We start from the raw sequence: 25,528 nt of genomic DNA, 5'->3' as shown, positions 1-25,528 counted from the left end.
TCAGTCACAGTGCTCCATCCTACAGGACAATCCTTTCTGTTCCCCATGTCCCACCCCACAAGTACCATCACCAAGCGCTGGCTTTGCTCTGATGTGCACTGAGTCCAGGTGCTGTACTAGACAGAGGACACTGATTTTCTTTGATGCAAAAAGAATGTGCGACGCCATCAAGCACCACACTGTGCTTCACAAGAAACATGCAGCTACCTGGTGGCGCTGGCATGCGTTCAGACAACAGCACAGCATTTATTTTGCTTAGAGATAAATGGCCTTCAACCATTTGTGTGCTGCATCAAAGAAAAACCGACAACCATGCACAAAGCCAACGGTTCTCCAGCTGCTGATCAAAATAGTGAGCATCGCTCGTGGTAGCAGCCATGCTGGAAGAACTCACTGTCCCCTGCTTATCTTTTATGCCTAGCAATGTTGTGCATCAGAACTTCATATGGCTTCCAAAAATAACTTGTTTAAACGGTTCCTGGTTTATATTTGTTTCCTCATCTGTCATCGATAAAATGAAACTTTATTAAAAGCCAGACCTGACTAACAGACATAATGCGTGGGTTCTGTCACTTTATTAAGACTCTGCGCATGCTGGAATTAATTATCTGCCTTTCAAAATTACAAAGAACTCACTATTGTAGGGCTGTATCAACTTCATGGAGCACAGCAATAATATGATGTGTCATCTTCCACAAAGCTGCTGAGATGCAGTTAGGTGTCTCAGTGCAGGCTTTTTCATGCTGTAGGCTCAAAAAAGGCATTAATTAATGGTTATCTGTTAGCACTGCCTGCGTGAAACTCTTCATTCTGCAAGGATATCTGCTCTAAGATGGCTCTTTTAAGAGTAAGATAATACTGCTGTTGATTCATGGCCCTCACCAGCCCAAGGAGATGCATTCTGCACCCTACAAAAGGCTCCTTGATCACTGCATTCATGCCAGATGTGTGGCTTTGAACAGCACGTGATGTGCATGGAATGTAAAACGCCATGAAATGCCTTCAGATGTGTGTGTTTGCCTGCTGAATCTGTCAGGGCTCACCTGAAGATGGAGCATACAAATGCCCTCCCCACCACCATGCCATGCAATGCCCACACACACTCTTCACTTTGCTGGTGTGCACTTAGCCAGCCACAATGCTGTGTGTTGATGCCAAATCTTAATGCAAGAAATTCCTGTGTCAGGATCTAAAAAAATTAAAATCTGCAGTGAGTCACAGCAACGTAATTGCTGATATTGATCTGCCAGGAGTCTGAGTCAGCCCCAGCAGCATCCTGCATCCCCTGGCCCTTCTGCTGGCACGAGCAGATGAGATCCCTGTGGGCAGGTCACAGGTGGCAGCCCTGTGCAGGCAGCTGTGTTTGGTTTGTCGGAGGGGACTGGGGCTGAATGTTGGGTGCACGCCTTTACACCACCTCCCGCGTCACCTGAATCGTAAGCACCACCAGATGCGCTTGTTCGACAACAAAGGTTCCAATTTGTATTAAAATAAAGTGTAACGTTTATTTTGCCTTGCTCCATTCCTATAAGGAATGGCTCAGTACAGAAGCCTGCTAGTGTAGGGTAGGCGTTATAATATAAGCTGATAAAACCCAACAAAACCCACCTTTAATACATCTCTTGCTCCCTTCCCTGGCAAGAGGCAAACAGGAAGGTGACACCATGGTTGGTTCCTACAGCTGTGCGAATACCAACAGAGGTGTAGGCACAGGAGGCAACTGTGCTCCACCTCCCACTCCCTGAAAGTAGGAGTCCTCTGAAATGCACACAGTGTGCTGACATGTGTAGCTCAGCTGCACAGCTCCTCTGAGCCTGAAACTGCACACTAGGGTACCTCAGAACCCTCGGGAACGGCAGCAGTAAGCAAACATGGGGGTGCTACCATATGATTCATTTTCCCTTTCAAGTGACTGCATTTTTTTGGAAAATTGAGAGGAACAGCCAGAATAATGATTATAATTTTTAGACGAGAGGAATGTCTTTTTCTGAGTAGGAGGAAAGAACAACTACTGCAGGTCTCAGCTGCTGCACTGCAGCTCGGGCCAGAGCTCACTGGAGGAGTTACACTGACTTCTTGCAGCTTGGAGCAGCCCTGTTTGTACATGGCTGCAATCACTGACAGCACCGCCAGGGAAGATCATGCAGAGCTGGAAGCCACTGCTGACTTAATACTGCCCTCCCCTTCTTGGGCTGCATATATTTGAGGCTTATTCATCTGTTAAATATGTTTTTGAGATGGAAAGAATTAGAAGAAGGTGGAGAAACGTGATTTCTATTTGTTACATTCTACAGTGAGCAAAGAAAAAGAACCCAACAATTTAACATTCAGTGCCATAGTCAGGAAGATTGTCTATGTATATTTCTGTCACGGGGCTAAGATACAAAGCTTACTGTGGTAAATACACGTATGTACTAAATAATGCACACTGAGCAGCAGCATGGGTTGGAGCTGGCGGCTGGCAGCCCAGACCATAGTGCTGATTTCTAAGACAGAGCAAACCAAGCCCCTTGGAAAGCTGAAGGGATCCTTCTGTCCTTCTCATCTCCTCATCCCTTTGGTTGTCTGAGCTTTGCGTTCCTCGGGTTCCATGGCAGGGCTGCTGGAACAGACTTTCATGGCACGGGGTGGTGGCACGCTCACTGCCCAGCAGCAGCACCCGGCCATACTGTGCCACTTCCTTATGGCCTCCTGGCTGGCTGCTCCCAGGGACTCACAAAAACAGGTGCTCAGGAGAAAAGAGCTTCCCTACAGTTAGCGATGGAGCAAAGCTGTACTTGATAGAGTTTCTAGGGACACTTTTCAGTGAGCCCCTAAGATTGAAAGTTGCTCTTAAGGGACAATCTCGTGTCTGTCTGTCCCTAATATATGCAGTTTGGGGGATTCTGTTTGCAGATTGATCCTTCCCCTCACGTTCACTGCTTCTTGTGCTGCCAACTCACTTCTTTAGCCGTGGAGAGTCAACTTCTCTTGGCTTCCTGGTCCAGCTCTGGCCGGCCGCCCTCCCTGGCAGCATCTGGAGGGGACGCAGCAGCGAGCCACTGGGAACTGCTGCCACCTGCGAGTTTCGTGCTTTCCTCCAGCTGGTGCATTTGCCTGCTTGCTGCTCGCTGCTGCTGCTCTTTCAGCTCACTGTAGGAACGGGAAAAGGTGTGGAAGATGGAAGTGACCGGGAAGGCCATCAATAAAATACCGCTCAAGATGCTGCTCAGGGCTACCACCTGTCCGGGGATGCTACGAGGCACCATGTCCCCATAGCCAACGGTGGTCATGGAGATCACAGCCCACCAGTAGCTGGTAGGGATGCTTGTGAATTCTTGCTTGGCTCCCAGTTCGCTCTCAGCCAAATACACCAGCGGTGAGAAGAGGGCCATGGCAACGCAAAGGAAGAGCAGGAGGAGCCCAAACTCCCTGGTGCAGCGGCGCACAGTGAGCCCCAGAGTCTGCAGCCCCAGCGAGTGCCTGGCCAGTCTCATCACGTACAAGATGCGCAGCGCCCGCAGGAAGCGCAGCACCAGGCCCACTCGTTCCAGGTACTTGTTCCCTGCTCCCCCGCCGGGTTTGCTGCTGTTTTTTGTGGAAGCCACATCCACAATGAGAGAGATGTAGAAAGGCAAGATGGCCAGGATGTCGATGATGTTGAGTGGGGTTTTCAGGAAAGCACACTTGTTCTCTGCCTGGATGGACCGCAGGAGAAACTCAAATGAAAACCAAGCCACGCACACTGTCTCCAGCACAAAGATGTCATAGCACTTCTGTGAACATTCACCCTGGGGGGAAAAGGAGCAGGAGAAACAAAATAGGAAAAAAATTAGTTAGAGAACAAAGCAAAGAAACAGAGCTGTAGTTCTTAAAAGTACCAATACCAGGATACAAATTGCTAGCTACTAAGCTATAATCATCTCTACTAAGAGCAGTTGGAATTGATAACTGGAAAAACAGAGCAACTTTGGCTGCAGGACAGGTTAATGGAGGCTGCCATGAATTTGGTGTGATGGTTCAGCTGTCAGCCAGACAGCCTCCTGCTGAAAAGCTGGTGGCTCACACTTCATTTCCACATTTTTTAATGATTAGTACACAACTCAGAGATTTTGATAAATTTAAGATTCCACCTTTCCCTATCAATAAATTGCATGCAAATGGCTCACACACACCTACAGCATTTCTGTTGTGGCACTCATAGAATATAGAATGTTTTTATAGACGACGGTGAGCAGTTATTAGCCCACTAGCCCTAAAGTAAAAAGCTTATACTGACAAATGTAGGTATTTCTCGAAGAACTCGACAGACCATTTTAATTTTGAAACCTGTAAGAAATAATAACAGAATCACAGAAGCATTTAAGTTGGAAAAGACTTCTCAGGTCATCCAGTCCAACCATTAACCTACCACTACACCACATCCTCAGCACCACCTCTACACATCTTTGCAATACTTCCAGAGATGGTGACTCAGCTGCTTCCCTGGACAACCTGTTCCAAAGCTTCACAACCCTTTCGGTGAAGAAGTTTTTTCCTAATATCCTCTGATGCAACTTCAGGTCATTCCCTCTTGTGTTGCTGTCACTTGCAGCTTGCGAGAAAAGACCAACCTCTGACTTGGTATGACGTCCTTTAAGGCTCTCCTGAGCCTTCTTTTCTCTGGAGCAGATAACCCCAACTCCCACAGCTGCTCCTCATTAAGACCTGCTCTCTACAGTCTTCTTTGGATCAAGATGACCTCTTCAAGCTTTCTGAGGTAGAAAAGTGTTGGAATAAAGTGCCACAAGCTCCATTAGTGGAGAATAAACAGAGCCCCAGTTCTTTTGTTACAAACCCTGAAAGCAAGTTAGCTTTGGAGCATTTGAACAGTGATGATGGTGATGATGGCTGTTCTTTGACTGTTAATTCAGCAATGGAAATACTGTGGTAATTCTCTGCTACTTTGCTGCTAGTAACTCCCACCAAATAATAATCAGCTTCTCTAAATACATTTTTATATGCACAATTATAGGGCCAGTACCATTTTCTCTGTAAACGCTCACATGAAAGTGTTAATGTGCTGGTGGCTTTGAGAGGAAGGGAAGTGTGTATTTATCTAAGGGATGTGTGTATTTATTTGGTGAACTAATCTGACTTGGAACAGTTGATGAACACTCTTGTGACCCTGCAGGAGTTCATGCACAGGAGTGGGTATGTAACTCCCAGTGAATGCAGTGGGGATTAGATGCAAACATAAAACCTCATTCTGCCCGCTATGCTAAATTGCAGCAATGAAATCTTATTAAAGAGCAGTTAGGCTGCGTCAAGCTGTTCTCCAGTTCTCCACCAGACAATCCACGAATGTAGCAGAACTACAAACAGTTCTGCCTGCACACTGACCACAGGAGTCTTCTTTCTTGCTACGCAGAGCTGAGGAAATTTGTACTGCACAGCAACACATCCTAATTTCAGTGCCTCTTAAGTGTTCACACACTGTTTTATCCTTGTTGTGAAACAGCAAAGGAGAGGTGGGACTTTCTTCACTAGATACAGCATTTCTCCCAGTGTGGGGGTGTGACTGGACGCCTGCTTCCAGGACTGTCAGCAGCAATAGTGCCATCACAAAGGCGTAACAGACTTGTTACCCCAAGACATATCCCAAAATGTTGAGGCGCTCTTCTCCGAGACAATGAATAGAGAGATGTCAATGTGAAAAGGAATCTTCAGAGCCTGCATGTACGGTCTTTGTAGTAAACACTATAAAGATTTACAAGCTAGAGGAAAGGGATGCCATCCAAAGGGACCTGGACAGGCTTATGAGATGGACCCATGCCAACCTCATGCAGTTCAACAAGGACAAGCACAAGGTCCTGCACTTGGATTGCAGCAACCCAGCGAACACAGACACAAGTTGGGTGGAGAACAGCTTGAGAGCAGCTCTGAGGAGGAGGTGGGGGTGTCGGCTGACATCTCAACATACACCAGCAACGTGTCCTTACAGCCCAGAAAGCCAACCGTATCCTGGGTTGCATCAAGAGAAGTGTGACCAGCAGGTTGAGGGAGACGATTCTGCCCCTCTGCTCTGCTCTTGTGAGACCCCACCTGGAGAACTGTGTCCAGTTCTAGGGCTCCCAACACAAGAAGGATGTGGAGTTGTTGGAGCAGGTCTAGAGAAGGGCCACTAAGATGATCAGAGGGCTGGAGTGCCTCCCCTGCAGGGTCAGGCTGAAAGAGCTGGGGCTCTTCAGGTAAGAGAAGGCTCCAGAGGACCTTATAGCAGCCTTCCAGTACCCGAAGGGGGCATACAGGAAACTGGGGAGAGACTTTTTATGAGGGCATGTAGTGACAGGACAAGGGGAAATGGCTTTAAATTGGAAAAGGGTGGATTTATTAGACTAGATATTAGGAAGAAATTCTTTACTGTGAAGGTGGTGAGACACTGGGACGGGCTGCACAGACAGGTTGTGGATCCTCCCTCCCTGGAGGCACTGAAGGCCAGGCTGGATGGAGCTCTGAGCAACCTGGTCTAGAGGAGGTGTCCCTGCCTGTAGCAGGGGGTTGGAACTAGATGAGCTTAAAGGTCCCTTCTAACCCAAACCTTTCTATCATTCCATGACTGTAGGGCTTTTTTAATTCCACTTTCTATTAGCATGATACACATTCCATTGTTCCCCAGGGGTCATGCTGTTATGCAAAGAAAAATTATTTGTCCCATTGAAAAAACTGCTGCCAAGACCTTAAGCATATTGCAGGCAGGAGAGAGAATCTTGTTGTACTAGAGTAATAGCTCAGAGTTTTGAAGTTCCTCTCCAATTTTGATGGATGCAATGACTAGAATTTGTATCTGCCTCACTGAAAAAATCAAGAATCATAGAATTAGTTGATCCTAAGTACTTTTTTTTTTACAAATCTAACATATGGGACAAAACATGCTGCTCTTAGGGACTTCTCTGTCATCAATCATAACTATGCTGCAAGTCTTTCTCATTAGATAAGGAACTCAGATGCTTTCATACTACTGCACAAATCTGGCTCTGTGGGCCAGAGCTAAAGCTTGCAGTGTCAGTGGAAGGGCTCCACCTGTTCTGTGGTAACACATTATCAGGAAACCAGACATTGCTGTCTCAGAGCCCTGCTGCCTGGGGATCCCTTATCAGAACATGCTTGATCTCACACCTGAGGGCAATGTTTGCAGCTGAATCACAGCTCCTGATACCATCCTTGCACTTGCAGAAAAGGATCAAGCTTAGACTTTCTGAAGAAAACCCACAGAATAATATGGCTAGAGCAAAGCAGCAGAAGTGGCAAGAAGGAAAATCCGAAATGCACACCTACTTTCTCTGAAGGATACATCACTACCTGCACCACCAGGTACGGAGGCTAAAACGTAGCTTGCTTTAAGAGATCTAAGTGGTGCTCTTCATTCTGACGTGTGCAGCATACAGTTTTCTTGACATTCAACGATTAAGGTCAGAGAAGCCTATGTATAATTTAGGCATGGAATAGACCTACAAAGATGCAAAGATGTTTGATGGTTATTTCGGCATCTAGCTGGCCCCCACGGTCTCCGCTTCATGCAGAAAGAAAGGCAACAACCAGAGTCCTTCTGTATGAGTTTTGGTGGGGGAGCAAACAGGAGTGAAAATTGTTCCTCATTAATGGAATAACAGTGGAGACATCTTCCATAAGACTCTATCTGCCCTCCTATGTTGTGACACGTTTATCCTGGTCACAAACTACGACTTTGTTATCCTCCTGTAGTCACTCACAGACACAAGCACAGGAGCAGCCTGGCAAGCTTCATCAGTGGAGCACGAAAGGCTTGGCTGCATCTGAGGTCTGGATCATCCAGCACAGTAGAACAAAACCAGTATCTTCACTCATCTCTGCAATAAAGAGCTGCAACATACTCCATCCAGAGCTGATGGTGGCCTATGGCTTTTTCCCACTCTCCCCACTTCCTGCAGCTGGCAGCAAACATTGTGGATGCTGTGATGTTCAGTCGCAGCAGAGCGGAGCAATACTGCTCTGCCACAGAGATGGTTTCAATCGATGGAACAATGCCCTCTTATAGCTAATGTGCCAATATCTCCAGCAAAGTGCTACTCGCTCCCAATATCGTTATTAACCTATTGCAATCTGAGCAGGGCAGGCTCTGTCTGATAGCTGTCCTGAGAATGAGAGGATCTCTGCAGGTCTTAGAAAGCAGACCTGTGTGTCAGTTAACTTGCCAGAGGCCTTTTTGTTTTTAATTAAACATCTCCTTCCCTGGACTGTGCTTCAATTGCATCTAGGTATGACTCGAACCAATCTTCACAGGAAATCACAAACAGTAACAGCAAAAACGCCTTTCATGCTTTTTGTGCTCTGCCACTTTTGCCTGAAGCTGCTTTTGCAGTTTTTTCTCCCTTCGATTACACCACTGGAAAAAAAGTAATTTTCCTTTCCAGAACTCCTATCTATGTATTCAGGAGTCCAGCCACTCTGCTTAGGTTTTTGAGTTCTTTTCCCACTCAAAAGTGAAGAAACACACACGGGAATAACAGAAACCAATAATTAATTAGTGATGGGAACACAGAAAGAATGAGTCTGAAGAGAACTGGATAGCGCTCTGCCCAAAACAAATCTGTGTCAAAACTGCATGTTCTCAAAAAAATGTCAAGTCATACCAAGGCAATAAGCGTGCACATAAACCACAACATGCTGCTTTTTGCTTCTTCTGAGTGAAATTGCTTGCTCTCATTCCAACTGAGCAGATTTCTTTGCCTTGTCATCTGATACATTTTTTTGGTTACACTTTCGTATCTAGCTTCATTAAAATGGGTCACAGAAAAAACTCATTTTCTTATAGTTTTTGTCCAGTTCTTTTCGTCTTTTAGATGTCTGAACAAGAAAACAAAAATCAACAACGCACTGCAAGCACTGAAGATATTTCCATTACACCTTCCCCACATTAAGAGACCAACAATTTTTTACACATGTGTACAATATGTAATTCAACTGTGTTCGAGGTTTTTGATTACAAAACCCAATGGCATAGTAAAAACCTATCTGCAGTTGCACAGATTTTGGCACCATATGCTAACGTCAATTCAGGACACACACACAGAAAAAGAAAGGTCTTAGTGGGTAATTCTGTGCAGTTCAATTAAAGTGCCTCTTTCACAAGGATTTACAGAAATTTGCTGTCAGAAAGCCAACCACAGTCTTTCTTCTGGGGACAAACTCTCTTTGCCAAAGGAACTACTGAGAAAATTACAAAAAGAAAGGCTGGTGTCACCAGAGTTCAAATCCAGCTGCACTCCTTGCTCTGCGTGGTGCATTGAAGCCTGTCTGCAGAAGTGCTGTGGTTTGGGTGCAGGGTCCCTGTCACTAGCACAGCCCTGCACTGTGCCTATGACAACTTCTGGCCTTTGCTACATGACTTCTTGATCCTGGCTTTGTCCTCTGGTCTCTCCTGAGAACAAATGCTGACTTTTCTCTAGAATCTCCCCTGCTGTGACACCATCTCCCCCGCTCTGATATGCACAGATGTCAAATGTCAGATGACCTCTCTCCATCTCAGTTCCTGTGTAGTTTTGAACACATTTTTGTAGGGTCAGCAGCTCCATAGTACCTTCATGGAAGTCTCAGTCCCATTCTCTTTGCCCCTATAGAGAGGGATTTCTCTCCTTATCAAACATATATACTAAGAAAGAATGCCAAAATCATGGGAAGAGTTGCATCCAAATATCCTTACATAAGCTTTAAAATAGTGGCATTTCTGAAAGGTTATTTGGATTCTCTTCTCCTTGCCTTTCGAGTCATGTTTTTTCAATGCTGCTCTGTGCGTGCCAGATCAAACTGTTATTTAACAGAAACGTGGAACTTGAAGTTCTGATGTAACCAAGGTCTCAGCACGGGAGGGCAGCTTCACAGAGAGCTGCTGAGAAAGGCCCTTGTACACAGTGTGCCTGTAACCCGGCTGCAGTGTCACAAAGTGAGAGGCAGCCCCCAGCCCAGCCAAATGTGGGGGTGAAGGTGAAGTTCTTGTTTCATTGGATGCCTGCAGACAGAGGATGAATGCCCCTCTCCTCTCCACTCTCCCCAACACACTTCCAGCAATGCAGCAGTCCAATAGTTGGGGTGGCTGCCTGGCAGGTAAGCAAGCCAGCTCTGCTCTGAAGCAGACAGTGTGGAAACCTGCTATGGGCTCTGCCACAGCCTGGCACTGCCGCACTGCGTCATGGTCCTCTCTTGTCCCAAGAATTATTCTGAAATGAAGACTCCTTTCCTGAGAAATGTTCCAGCAAAATCAACATCGTTACCAGCTGCACACACACAGAGAAAACCCAAAGATTTCACTCATGCTGGCATTTTCTGATGAGAAAAAACATCTTGATGGAAAGTGACTTTCTGACCTAACTCTCCAGCCGATTTTCACAGTACGGATAAATGCCTGACTCACTAAGTTACCTGCTGCTGAAGTGCTGGAACGGTGCAGCCTCTGCCCTAAGGCACTGGCATGCTTCTCTCCCCTGCTGACCAGATGCAGACTCCACTGTTGTCATTTGGTACACTGGACATTAAAGCTGGGGTCAGTCTGAACTTGCAGCTCGCCTGCTGTGAGCAGTTTTTGTACTCCTGGGCTCAGATTCAGATGCTGCACAGTCTGTCCTCAAAGTTCTCTGGCTGTGAATTCAAAGTAACAGTTTCTGTTTGAGATGTCACCAAGGGGCCACGGAAGAGCTCTCTGCTTCCTGCTGTGGACACTTTGATCCGCAACCAAAGCTTAGCTTATGCTTCATCCAGCTGCTAGAAAAGGGAATGAAAGCCTTGCCTTTATAGGGGAGGGTTGTCAAGAACAGCTTTTAGTGGTATCACTGATATGAGATAGCTCTTGTACAACTGCTCCCAGATAGCATTATGGATAAGGAGGAGAAGGCCAAGACCTATACTGACTTCAGACTTCTTCTCTGGATTTCTTTTGACCCCGATACGACACAGCCTCAAATCACTACTTTTCAAAACCTTTCAGCCTGTAACTTTTATTCTGCTGGTGAAGCTGCAAATAAACATGAAACACCAACAGGAATAAGGGAGATGCTGAAAGGTGTGGCAACTGCCAGAAAGTACTCAGGGTGTGCCAAAACCCAAAGCCAGACAAACCACTCTGTAAAATGGCATGTTGTGTTATTCAACTGGAGTCTGAATATAAAAGCTTAGTGAGATGTGCCTACCTCTGCGTGCCTCAGTGTCTCAAACCACTCCTCGTACGTGCAACTATGCAGCCAAATGGCTTTGCCAAAAGAAAACTCAGAAGAGGTCCAGCAGGTGAACCAGAGGGAAGAGAATACCGTGTGCATGAGTTTATCCCTATGTGGAGGTAGTCGGTGACCACCCCTGCAGACCAAACAGGCTAAAAATAAATAGACAAACACAGGTGGCCTTCATGACCCAGGAGACTGCACAGGCCCCAGAAGCGAAGCAGTGCTGAGTTACTGTGCTCCATCCACAGGCAGCCTGCTGCTTTGGGCCATGGAGGTGCCTCAGCTTTCATGCTTCATCTTAACAGCATTTACTGGCCATAAACCAGAACACAGGAAGTTCCATACTAAATCAAGGAAGAGCTTCTTCACTGTCAGAGTGACAGAGCTCTGGAACAGGTTCACCAGAGAGCTGTGGAGTCACCTTCTCTGGAAATATTCAGGACCTGTCTGGACAATTATTTGTGAGACCCGCTATAAGGGAACCTGCTTTAGCAGGGAGTTGGACTTGCTAATCTTAGTCCCTTCCAAACCCTGTGGTACTGAGATCACAGCTCTAAACTGTACAACCAAAGTCAGTGCTGGAGGTTTCTAAGCAATAAGAGCCAAGACACCCATTGAACCTTTTTCCCTGCCAATCTTGTAGTCCTCTTGAACATGGATTAGGCACATATATCTGAATATCAGAGGAAGATGAATTGCTGGGAAGAACGGAAGCAGGTAACTAGTACTGCAGGTGCACAAAACGTCTTCTCAACCAGCTTTTCTCACACCTGCACTCACTTTTAAAATCCACTTCTCAAAAAGCAACAGTATTTGTTGGAGGGCAATGTGTTATCTGGCTGTGCTTTATGGAAAGCAATCTAAGCCTAAGAAATGCAAAGAATACGCAGCATGCGAAGAATTAAAGAGACCATAAATACCCATGAACATCATCAACTTCCCAGCTCTTCAGATGCCTATCTAACAGAACAGTACCACACACACAGAGACCGGGGAGGAAGACATTCGAGACTGAGAACTCCTCAGACTCTGTGGCTATTGCTGGGAGCGACTTGCGGTTACGGTTTGTGCCCTGGCAGCCAGCTGATGCTATCTATCTCCTGGCCTGATCACACTGCACAGAAGGATGGAGGGGTTACGCTGGAACTTAGGGAGGAGCAATGCACCCGGGGAACAACCTCCTAGAGGATACTTCTGAAGGCTCTGATGCATTCTCACTGCCTACTGACTTCATGCAGCTAGTATCCCCTCACTTTGTATTCCTTTGGTGTTCTAGTGTTTGAAATCTGCTTCACTATACTGAATACCCACAGCTTCTCACAGTTGTCAGTCTTTGCCCTTGACACAAGTCCTGACACCAAGTTCTTGCTTATCAAATAAACACACATACACAAAACAACCAGTATCTTTACGTGGAGCTCACTGAGTCCCAACACTCTCTATAACTTCCTAAAGGGAGGTTGTAGTGAGCTGGGGGTCGGCCTCTTCTCTCATGTCATTAGTGATAGGACCAGGGGGAATGGTTTCAAGCTATGGCAGGGGAGATTCAGGCTGGACATGAGGAAGTATTACTTTTCAGAAAGGGTGGTCAGGCACTGGAATGGATGCCCAGGGAGGTGGTGGAATCACCGACCCTGGGGGTGTTCAAGGAAAGGCTGGATGTTGTGTTGAGGGACATGGTTTAGTAGGAGCTATTGGGAATAGGTGAACGGTTGGACTGGGTGATCTTTTAGGTCTTTTCCAACCTTGGTGATTCTATGATTCTATGATTCTAACACATAAGCAAAGGATTTTGTCTGTTCAAAAACCACTTGTGCAGAAGAAGGATGATGTCTTAAGAACAGACAAATGCAATCATCAAATGAAGGCTGAGAAGAGGCATGGTTTTGGACTACATACACCAAGGCTATGAAGAGAAGCGCTGTTTAATGGTGTGGTCAAATGTTCTTTTTCAGATCTGTGTGGACTAGCTGAAAGTATCATCTTTATCAGCTACCTGGTTGCTTATAGTCCTCAGCTCAGATCACGGAATGGCATTTAGTTCTTTTCATTCTCCCATTGCTTAATTGCTTAACCTTTAATTGCTTAATCCTTAATTATCATTCCTAAGTCCCCTTCAGCACAAAGTCAAACAGGATGGCTCAAGCTTCCCATGCAGGCTGGTTATGCTACAGCAGCCAATGTTATTCACGACTCACTGAATGGGCAGTGCTACCATGGAAGTAATGGCAACCAGCAGGTGAGGTAGGAGCTGGGAAGAGAAGGACTGCTCAGTTCATACGATCTGCCAGCACAGAGAAGTCATTCAGAAGCCAGCTGTACATGGTCCTGAGCAACCTGCTCTGGCTGTCCCTGTTTGAGCAGGGGTTTGGACTTTTTTGGCCTCCAGAAGTCCCATCCAACTTCAACAATTCTGTGTTTCTATGGCTATTATTAACCTAAAAGACAGTGTTAGCAGGAGAGGAAATAGCAACAGAACAGCTTTCAGAATCTGAACTATAGAAGACAAGGTTCCAAAATAGCCCTCCTGCTAGATCAGGAAAGCCTTGAGACATTTTACTATGAAGCTTCTCCATTTCTGGAAATGCGTGAGGGGGTAACCCATGACAACAGGGGACTGCACTCACTATCACATACATATATTCCTGTAACTTTCAAATAGCACAATAAATGATGCCCTTTGCTAAAGCTGCTAAAGCTGGGCCTCGGGATCTGATATCCCCATCTTACTTGCCCATAGGTGGCTATGTTTAAGATATAAGTAAGCTATTAATGATATCTAGTTACCTACAACCTCTGTGTTCAAGAACGTCTGTGGTCATAGAACCAGTGAAACACAGAACTGTGGCTGGGGGTTGGAAGGGACTTCTGCGGATCACCAAGTCTAACTGCTTGACAAAGCAGGTTCTCTAGGATAGGTTGCACAGGAATGTGCCCAGGTGGGTCTCGAATACCCACCCAGAGGTGACATCACAATCTATCTGGGCAGCCTGTTCCAGTTTTCCATTGCTCTTACAGTAAAAAGTTCTTTCTCATGTTTGTTCAGAACTTCCTGTGTTTGCATCCACTTCCCGTTGTCCTGTCGCCAGGCACCACTGGTCCCATCATCTTGATACATGAACTTCAGATATTTTTAAGTGTTACTAAGATCTCCTTCAGTCTTTCCTTCTGCACTGTAAACAGCCACAGAACTCTCAGCCTTTCCTTATAAGAGAGATGCTCCAGGTCCCTAACATCTTTGTAGCCCTCTAATGGACTTTCTCTAGAAGTTCCCTGTCTTTCTTGAACTGAGGAGCCCAGAACTGGAAACAGTACTCAGATGTGGCCTCACCACAGCAGAAGAGATAGTGAGGATAATCTCCCTTGACGTGCAGGCTTGCTCTTTTTTTGATGCACCCCAGGATACCATTGGCCTTCTTGGCCACAAGTGCACACTGCGGGCTCGTGGTTGCCATACTTCCCACTGGGACACACAGATCCCTCTTGCAGAGTTTATTTCCAGCATGTCATCCCCTAACCTGTACTGATACATACAGTTACTCCTCCCCAGATGCAGCACCCTACTCTTGCTTTTGTAGAACCTCAAACCATTCCTTTCCACCTAATTTTTCAGCCTGTCTAGGTCACAGTGAATGGCAGCAAAACGTAAGTAAATGCTTGATCCTGAGTTTTTATATGTAGAAGCCCAGTTACCTTGCAAATAAACTCATCTCCCGATTTCTGGAGAATCCTAGCTTGTAATTTCTATTCCAGCATTCTGAAAACAAGGCAGACACAGTTCTGTGGCCTTGCTTCAAAACACTTGAGCAATGACACTTAGCATTTAGAGCACGTTTGCTTCTCGTAAACATGACAGGATTGCAGTGCTAAGATGGTAGATATCTCCCATAACTGGCAGCATATATCAAAACACTGCAGAACCAGTGTGGGGCTGAGCACTTGCCAAGGACACTTACGTGCAGTTTGAACAGTTTATGCTGGAAGTAACAACATATAGACTCAATGCTTTCCTCTGAAAGGAAGAGTGTGAGAGAATCAGAGCTGCCTTACAAAGCAGTAGGATTATGAACTTTTCCCATTGACCTAACATCTGGGAAGAAACAGTACTATTGTCTCTAGCTGTACTCACAAACAGACAAGCAGTGTATACAGCTGGGAGCTTCCTAAGCCTAGCATTGTCCTCTTTTTTTTTTTCAAGCCTGCCTCACACACTAAAAAATCTCAGTCTTGTTTTTCGTCCTGGTTTCAGCCAACGTCTTGTTTGTTGCTGAGTGAGGGGAGCACATCCAGGGCTGCCACCACAGTGGTGCAGGGCAGGGGCAGGGCAGAGCCAGGACGGAGGCCTGAGTTGAACCAGGGGCTGTTCCACAGCACGTGATGCCATACAGAGGGCAATATTGCTGTGGCAGTTGGCTGGGGGAGCTGCTATCAGGGGCTGCTGGCTTTGGTGGGTGGTGGTGAGACCTCACAGTGCTGGTGGCCTTCATGTTGGTGCTGTTAATTGGTCAGCAAGTAATTGCATTGCGCCTACATTTGCTGTTATAACCACATTTCTGTTCCTGTTTTTCTCTTGTGTGTTAGTAAATTGGTTTTATCTCAACTCACGACTTCTATTTTGTTTCCAATTCTGTCCTCCACCCCATGGTGGGGAGTGATGGCTGTGTGGTGATGAGCTGCTGCCAAGTAAGTTACACACACCACATTTTTGCCCTCATACACAAACATTTTTACAACTTACCAATAGGATTAAAAACAATAACCGATTCTTCACAGCACTCTAAAGTTTATTTTCCCTCTTATTTTCCCCAGTATTCCCCTTTCCTCACCTTCTTTCAATTCGTTTTACAGGCTTTTCTCCTCCTGCCTCCCACTCATCGCTGGTTCTATTTCAGTGATCCACATTAGTTTTTACTGTTTTTTTGTAAGCTGCCACAGAGGTTGGGGGTGCCTGTTACTTCAACTTGGAGAAAAGGAGGGCAGAGTCAGCCTTGCTAGTTTCCTCCTACACTTTCTTTCAAGCCTGTTCTTTTCCCCTCTTTCCCTTTATCTTGCTAATTGAAAGCAAGTGAAGGATTTGCACATCTTGCCTCTGGCTGGGTTGGCTCTCCTGCTGGGGAGTGGCTCAGTCACAGCTGGCAATCTGCTCCTGCATTACCCTTGTGCTGAAACTCTGTAAGCTGTGCTCCTGAATTGGTGAAGTGGATGAATTTTTGCAGGATGGATCTGACCACCGTGAAAGCCTGCGCTTTTCCATATTTCTTTCTTCTGCTCAAGACAATGGTAACAGATTTCTGTGACACTGAAGCAGAACATAAAAACTGCATGACTTACTTTAGGATTAGGCTGCACTGTGTGCAGAGGCAGCTGACTATGGATGGGAGAAAACATCCAGAGCTTCTGCCCATAGAAACTATGTGCAGGCTCGAAAGGTGCTGGAATTTCTGCTCTGTCATCATCTCTGCATGGCGTGCTGAGTTCCAGTCACAACTTAGGATGTACTGGAGCGCTGGGACCTTCACACTATTCTCTGTATTTCCTCTTTGTATCCAGGCTTAGCTGGAGCAGAGGGAGAAGGAGAATGCAGGTGTGCCTGCATGGGAATGCCAGAGCGGTCAGAGGGCTGGGATTTATCCAAGTGAACAGTCTGTTCTGGCTGAGGCATTCTGCTCGTGAATGAACCTGCAAGCCAAAGTATGAAGCCTGGACTTCAGTCTGCCCCAGGCCCTGCAGCACGTCCTGCAGGCACTGCCAGGGATGCACAGGGCTCCTCTGCCAGGATTCTGCTAGCAGAGGGCCAAACTCACCCCATGGCACCCATCCAATTCAGCTCAGTTTACAGTCAGGTACTTCTAGCACCTGCCTGATGGGTTGTTTCTATGCTTTGTGTAGATTTTGTTTGCAAACATTTTACATTTTCTCCCAAACCACTAACAAAACACCTAAGTAGCTCTAAGCCAACACCACAGGCAGCTGCATGTCTTTCCACGTACACCAGGTGACGATTTCTCATGTTATCTGCCTGCTAATTTAAGATCTAACAGAAACTTGTAAAGCATTTAACGTTGGAGATAAGTTTTTAAGAAATGCCATTTCTGTTGAGCAAGGACATTATGTAGCACTACTACTAGAACCAGGAAACTTCATAACCTTACAAAAACTGTGTCATTAACTTTGACTAATGAGTATTATTCTGAACAGACTAGAATTAATGATGCTGTTGTTCTCAAAAGTGTTGCTGATAGCACTCAGTATTTCATGGTTTATTTGGAACTAATGTAATGCTTACCTTTTTGAAGTTCACCTTTACAGCTTTTTTAAGGTCCTTTCTTCAGCCTTTGTTATAAAAGCCACTGCAAAATGTCCCATTTGTATGCCACTCCCATCTTAATTTGTCTTGAATTTTAATGTCCCATGGACACTATATGAATTTCTCAACTTCAAGAACTTCTATGTTTCATCTCAATCACTACATTTCAAGCAATGAAAATGTAAGTATGATTTCGAATGCTTTAGTGCTGTGCACATCAATCAATTCACTGCCCCAGCCTAGATACATGAGATCTAGCCAAACATCAATCTGGTTGCTTTCTTTCATCCCAAACCTCTGGGATGGATGGTGACATGCCCTGGGGTTCTGAGGTGAATATCGAGATGCTATTTTTATTACACATAAATAAAACATTCCTCTCTTTCAAAACACTAGGACAGTGTTCAGTATTACCACACAGCACACGCTGCTTTGCAAAAGGCAGTGGCACAATCTATGGAGAGTAGAAGATGTGCTGTACCCTGAGGATATTACAACACAGACTGTCGTGAGTTGCTGTATTAATTTTACAAACATGACTGCAGGCTAAGCAACTATTACCATGAAACTGCTCCAAAGACTCCCTGGTTGATTTAGCTGGAGATCTGGTAGGTACAGATACCTATGGCAGTAGGACCACAGAAATCTAAAAGAAACTAAAACCCAGCACATTTTGCTTGGGGAGCCACACTGTACCAAACACAAACCAGTTACTACCATGGCAGAGCTACCAGTGCTTTTACAGGCAAGTCTTAGATGTTTAATTATTTCTTACTAATGTCATAATGCAGCACACTTATACAGCATTTAAAAGAAAACCTGAGCCTGCTATTTATTCATGAGAAGATATTCTGTAGTCAGAGAGAGTTCATTAGTGCATTGCAGTTACTAACAAGTCAATAGGAATTTTATCTTAACTCCTGCTCCATCCCAAGCTAACAGTGCAAAGAAATGCTCTCTCCATTTTTTTTACTTCTAAGCCTAAAACACTGTTTAGATTCTCAGGTGGTTCTCAAAGTCTATACAGTAACCTCCTGTTCTCAAAATCTTCCAAGGCAGCTCCTTATCCCATAAAAACATAAATCTCTTTACCCAGGAGAAGACCAGACCCTGCTGTGAGACCCTAAATTACTAAGAGCTGTGAGACCCTAAATTAGTAAGGGCCATGGTATGAACAGATCAGGCTGTAATTTTGTTGTGATGGGAAATTTTGAGCAGAGTGTCTCACTGTGGGCCTCTGTGCAAAGCTATTCCACAGCATCATGCTCTACCTGCAGTCTAAAGGGAACTCTCAGGCTCTCCTAACACTCCTGCTACGACACAGAAAGATTTCAGCTCTTTTTTTTTTACTGTGACTGCTTCCTATACTTCATCTTGATGAGGCTGCCATGACAAAACAATTAGACATGTCTGCTGATGTTTAAATTAGCTGAATGAGGCAGGAAGGCTTGACGTTTTTTCAGGGGAAGGAACACTGTAGAAATCCTTATTCTAATCTCTTTTCTTCCACGAGAAGCAGCCAAGTCAAGCAGAAAGAGAAATGGAGAGAGCTCCCCAAAAGTAGCCATGACTAAATACCAGCTGCTTTGCAGCACTCTGCCCACACAAGCATTATCAGGAATAACTAATCATTCCTTAAACCATTTTCTGTTTGTTAGCATCCTAAGGTAGCCTTGCAAAAGGGGAAGGGTTATTTCAGACCAGTGCTGTCAAAGCTGGTGTGCTGTGTGCCACCTGACCAGGTGCCTTCCAGGCAGCTGGAGGCCTGGGTGGAGGAGGGCATAGCAGGTGACAACATGAATGCTTGTGGCACTGAGCAGTGCTCTGCCAAACAGCGATGTTGAGGACTCGCAGCATCAGATGTGTTTCCCTTATGTGCACATACAACATTGGCAAAGTCAGTAAACTAAGCTGACAGTAAGGGACATGCTCATAGAAAAGCTTGGATTTGGGGTAATTGGTAAAGATTTAGATGGAGGTTCATAAAAGAAAGACTATTACACATTTCTCCTACTTAAGGACTGTGCAATTCAGATGAATCACAAGCAAAGCACAGTTCTCTATAAAAAACTCAAAAGACATGAGCACTACTGCTTGGTACTTGTAGAGAATACTTTGCCATTAGGATTTCCAGGTTCCATGGGAGCCAGATAAAAGATGCTGACAACACAAAAAAAAACCCACATAACTCAACATTTAAGGTTTAGATTGCACACTGCCAAGGTCCTTGACTACTTGATTTTAAAGCTGGGTGTGTGGCCCACAAAAGCAAAATCCATTTTATCTTTCAAACCTCATCAATTTCAGTTGCTGTCAGTCAAACTTAAGCTGTGTGAAAAGCGATGAGCACAGCAAGTTTCTCTAACCATCAGCTAGGAGCTGGGAGACCACATCATGATGAGTCAGACTTGCACCGCAGAACCTTGCAGCTACTCGTCAGTCTCAGATAGTAAGGATACCATAGACTAAGAAGTGCATCTTGTATGATCTAAGATGGCTTCTTCATTAAAATAATAATTAAAATATTCCTTGCTTAGAGCTCTAGTTCCCAGGCTAATGCATGAAATGCATTGAAATGCAATGAAAATGCATTCATAATCTGAGTACAGACAATACAAAACAAGAGATAAAAACTATATGAGGTAGATGGTGATGGTATGCTTTTCCTGCCTCGCCTTCCCTCAACTCCTTCCTTTGGCCTGGCCTTGTACAGAAGGCCTTGCACAGGAGCAACAGTACTGATAACAGCCACCAATCTGTCTCAAACTAAAGGGGGAAGGGGAGGAGGCAGACAGGGACAAAAGAATTGACAGCAGATACACGGCTCAACAGCTGAGGACCAATCAAGCAAACTATGAGTCAACCATCTAAACCCATTAACAGTGAGAAGCCCGAGAGCCCCTTGAGCTCTCCTGCATGGCAGCAGGCTGCATGCAGGATCTCCCCGTGCACCGGTTACACCTGCACAGAGATCCCTCACACTGACATCAAGATTCCCTGCCAATACATATCTTTGGTAAGTGACTGATAGTTTGTCTTAGTTAGCTTTGCTAAATCATATCTTAGATTGATTTTACACATGTAATCCCTTTGACATAAACCATCAACCACGTCTGGGACGAGGACTGGATCCAGTCGCACCCAAGGCTCCTCACCTCTGTGGTTCAAAGCGTTCAGAAAGCAAGGAGGTGCCCACTCTGGGATGCTCTCCTATGAGAGCATGTCTGTGCTGTAGAAAGTGCATGCAGCCATCTCAAATCTTGTTAAGTCTGCCTTACTTACAATTAAGGTTTGCTAAATCACTATATTGTATCCATATCGTGAGGGCTGTTCCAAAAGTAATGCCTCCTATTTTATTATGTTACATTATTATGTTGGACCATAACATCAGAGGCAGATGTTGGTATGATGGCTGTGGAGGTTGAACTTTCCTGCCAATACTCTGTTATATTTTACTGCCGTGCAGCAGATGGCAGCAGAGGGGCAGTCTGACAAAATGGTGTCTGATGTGGAAATGAGCATGAAGCAAAGGTGTGTCACTGAATTCTTCCATCTGGTAAAAATGGCACCCACTGACATTCATCTGTGCTTGCTGAACATTTCTGGAAACCAAACAGTGGATGTTATCACAGTGAGGTGGTGCATTTCAGCAGTGGTGATAGAGAAAGACAAGCTCTTGCTACAGCTGGACTATTACAAGCATGGCATGCAGGCTGTTGTTCATCACTGGTTGAAATGCATAGCTAATGGTGACTATATTTATAAAGTGTTATGTAGCTGATAATTTGTTCTACCAAACAGTATTATTGTGGTCTTTTTATCTACAGAAGTCTTAATAGAAATAAACTAGAGGCATTACCTTTGGAGTGACCTCCATATGTCAGTAAATACAGTCTAGCTTCTCTTATGAGTGCAGTGCAGTGTAGTTTCCCTCCTTGACAAAGACTGAGTACGCAAACATCAAAACAAACTTCTGCTTATTCTGATGACTAAAGCTGTGGGTAAAGGATACTTGAAACCCATAATTTGGCCTTTTTTAAGTAAGCACCATCTGAGCAGAAAACTTAATTTAAGCTTATGAAGGAAAAAAGAACACATTTAGTTGAAATACAGCACTGCAATGCTACAAGTGCTATGTCCACTAAGTAAAGGCATGTGAATGTGAAAGCTAACATGAATCCTAGGAGTCCACAGGAACTTCACTGACTAGGATGTTGTAGAACAGCCAAGTCACGAATGTAACCAAGTTACTGTGTCTTTTCTGGACTCCACCGAGTTGTGGCAAACTGTGCAGAGTGAATATAAAATGCAAACTAGCAATGTAGGGGACAAGTACAGATGCCATAAATGTAAAATCATAGAATCATAGAATCATAGAATCACCAAGGTTGGAAAAGACCTAAAAGATCATCCAGTCCAACCGTTCACCTATTACCAATAGCTGCCACTGAACCACCTCCCTCAACACAACATCCAGCCTTTCCTTGAACACCCCCAGGCTCGGTGACTCCACCACCTCCCTGGGCATCCATTCCAGTGCCTGACCACCCTTTCTGAAAAGTAATACTTCCTCATGTCCAGCCTGAATCTCCCCTGCCGTAGCTTGAAACCATTCCCCCTGGTTCTATCACTAATGACACGAGAGCAGAGGCCGACCCCCAGCTCACTACAGCCTCCCTTCATGCAGTCATAGAGAGCAATGAGGTCTCCCCTGAGCCTCCTCTTCTCCAGGCTGAACATTCCCAGCTCCTTCAGCCTCTCCTCATATGGCCTGTGTTCCAGACCCCTCACCAGCTTTGTTGCCCTTCTTTGAACACGTTCCAGGGCCTCAATATCTTTCTTGCAGTGAGGGGCCCAAAACTGGACACAGTACTCGAGGTGCGGCCTGACGAGTGCTGAATATAGGGGAACAATCACCTCTCTGCTCCTGCTTGCAACACTGTTTCTGATGCAAGCCAGGATGCCATTGGCCTTCTTGGCCACCTGGGCACACTGTCGGCTCATGTTCAGCCGAGCATCAATCAATACCCCCAGGTCCATTTCCTCTACGCCGTCCTCCAGCCACACCGCCCCAAGCCTGTAGCGTCGCCTGGGGTTGTTGTGGCCGAAGTGCAGGACCCGGCATTTGGCCTTGTTGAAACTCATCCCATTGGCTCCAGCCCAGCTCTCCAGCCTGCCCAGATCCCTCTGTAGGCCTCACTACCCCCAGGCAGATCCACACTTCCAGCCCATTTGGTGTCATCTGCGAATTTACTGAGGGTGCACTCGATGCCCTCATCCAGGTCATCAATAAAGATATTGAAGAGGACAGGCCCCAGCACCGACCCCTGGGGAACACCACTCACAACTGGTCACCAGCTGGATTTGACTCCATTCACCACCACAATGTAGCACCAAAGCTCATTGCTTTTGCATTTAAACAGGAGAGCTGTGAAAATGGCATGAAGCATGATCCTTGGGGAAATAAGTTAGTCCAATTCCTTAAGATTCTATTTATAAAAAGTCACCCTCGGTGCCTATATACTATGAATAGTTATTCACAATTCCATAAGTGAGTTTTTTTAAATACATGTTTTATATTCACTATGTGGCTATTCCTTTAAGAGTTTATTCCACAAAGAAAAGAAAAATGTAATTTATAATTTTATTACTTTCATTCATGGCAACAAATTATCTATGCAACACAAATTGGCTGAGTTAAAATTGAGAATACCTCAGTAGCACATGCAGAAAAGTAGCTGAATAGTCACAAAACAAAGTGCAAGATCAAGAACTGCACGGAAGTGGAAAGCTTCACTCCAGAGCCTCAGAGGGCAATCTTAGGACAGAAAGCATCACCGATAACAACTCCTCTGAGATCAACATTAGGGTTAAGGCTGGGAGGGAACCCTGGGTCCAGCTGGTACAATTCCCCCTGCTTAAGGCAGGCTGCCCAGGCCCATGTCCAGGTGGCATCTGACTGTCACACGGAGAAGAGACTCCACCACCTTTCTGGGATGCTTGTACCAGGCACATGCACAGTGCAGAAGTGCTTCCTGGTGTTCAGACAGAACCTCCTTTGTTCCTGTTTATGCCCACTGCCTCTTGTCCTGTTACCAGGCACCACTGAAAAGAGCTCTCTACTCTTTGCACCTTCCTTTTAGGGTTCAGTAGACATTGATAAGACTTCTCTAAGCCTTCTCCAGGCTGAACAGTCCCAGCTCTTTCATCTTTTCCTCCTAGGACAGATGCTCCACACCCTTCATCATTTTTACGGCCCTTCGTTGGACTCTTAGTAGCTTCACATCTCTCTTGTACTCTCTTGTAGAGCTGAGAGCTGGACATAGTGCTCTGGGGGTTGGCATCACCGACACTTAATTAGAAAGGAGGGATCACTTACCTCAACCTGTTGGCAATTTTTCAGGTAATGAAGCCCAGGATACCATTAGCAGAAAAGTCACATTGATGGCTCAAGTTCAACTTGATGTCCACAAGGCCCCCTATGCCCTTTTCTGTCAAACCGCCTTCCAGCTGCGCAGTCCTCAGTATGTCCTACCATCTGGGGTTGTTCCTCCCCAGCTGCAGGACTTTTTGCTTCCCCTTGCTGAACTTCATGAGGTTCCTGCCATCTCATTTCTCCAGCCTGTCTCCTCTAGATGACCCTCTGGAATGGGCTCATCTAGACTCTCTGGAACGACTCTCCGGAATATCACCCACGCCTCACAGTACTGTGTCAGCAGAACTTCTGCTTTTGTACAAGCAAACCTGATGAAAGTACAATCCGACCTATTGTCTAGATCATTAATGAGGATGTTGAACAAGACTGGACCAAGAATTGACCCCAAACACACACCACTTGTTTCTTGCCTCCAACCATACTTTGCAACACTGATCACCATCTGGGCCCAAACTGTTCAACCAGTTTTCAACCCACCTCAGTGACTGCTTGTCCAGTCCACACATCAACAGCTTATCATGGCAATTCATTACACAACATTCTCTTAACCTTGTCTGAAATTAATTCTCTACCTTTGCAAAATGAAATCTTTTGTCACAAGTTTAAAATGAGTGTTCACAATTTATCTATTTCTCATGAATGTTGAAACACAGTGTGTAAATTAAGCTTAGAAGGTTAAGTAGCTTCAGGCTTCTTTATGAGATATTATTAACTTATTTATGAATCTCTCTCTTTGTTGTAATGTTCTTCAGCTTAAGGTTACTGAACTGTAACTTCCTATCAGAGCATCTCTAATTAGACTAGCATTTCCCAATACATTAGAAAGCACAGTGAAGGAGGAAGTACCATTACCATCTGATTTTCTTCTCCTGCTTTTACACAGTACCACTACAAATGATTAAGCTCAGTGCTTTTGTGAATTAGGATGAAATGGTTGATGTTAATTTCTGTGCTTATCACCTTTTTTATTTTTGTGAGGAGGGAGCTTTCTTTTTCAAGTAGAAATGGATAAATTTCTGTTTTCATCAAGAGAACATGAAGAGTCTAACATGATGACTATCTTCCTTTCAGATTAATCTCTTAAAGTCATTTGGTTGTTCAGCTATTAATGTGCTCTTAAAGCTTTTTCCACAATGTATTTGCAACCTGGTTAAGCCACTTCTCTATCCTGATATTTTTGGAAGCATTGAATAATGCACATCACTGGGTTGGTGCTTTTTTGTTTAATCAGTAAATAAAAGCTAACAACCACAAAAAGCCCAAATGCATGTCTGTGTTTGGTAAGTCAAAAGTCGTTTAGCGTTTAATTCTGCCTTGAATCTGATGACTAACTGAAAAGAGTAACATTTGAGATGAACCAAGGCAGCCATTAATCGGAATAAAATGGCTACACTGCACAGAACACCACCCTTCCCACACTCTCACCATGAGGGATTGTCACTGTCATCCAGAACATCTGGAGCAGCTAATGAAATTAACAACATGTCTGACTGATTCTTCTTCTGTATTTTAAGAGAGAAGCACACACATAAAATAACTTCCTCGTGCACTTGTTAACTACTTGAGTCTTTCAAG

General features: G+C 45.1%; 1 protein-coding gene across 11 annotated transcripts in view; it reads right to left on the bottom strand.

Annotated features, from left to right (window-relative positions):
• Positions 1-1,198: 1,198 nt before the first annotated feature.
• KCNG2 (potassium voltage-gated channel modifier subfamily G member 2) overlaps positions 1,199-25,528 on the bottom strand; it is a 65,454-nt gene continuing 41,124 nt past the window's right edge. For all 11 annotated transcript variants that reach the window (XM_048939080.1, XM_048939083.1, XM_048939082.1 and 8 more), the window contains one exon: positions 1,199-3,770. In XM_048939080.1, the coding sequence (XP_048795037.1) occupies positions 2,961-3,770 (810 nt within the window). In that variant the 3' untranslated portion in view covers positions 1,199-2,960. The remainder of the gene's footprint in view (positions 3,771-25,528) is intronic.

This window comes from Lagopus muta, chromosome 3 (genome assembly GCF_023343835.1).
Source record: "Lagopus muta isolate bLagMut1 chromosome 3, bLagMut1 primary, whole genome shotgun sequence".
Taxonomy (NCBI): Eukaryota; Metazoa; Chordata; class Aves; order Galliformes; family Phasianidae; genus Lagopus; species Lagopus muta.
This window is presented reverse-complemented; position numbering and strand designations above follow the sequence as displayed.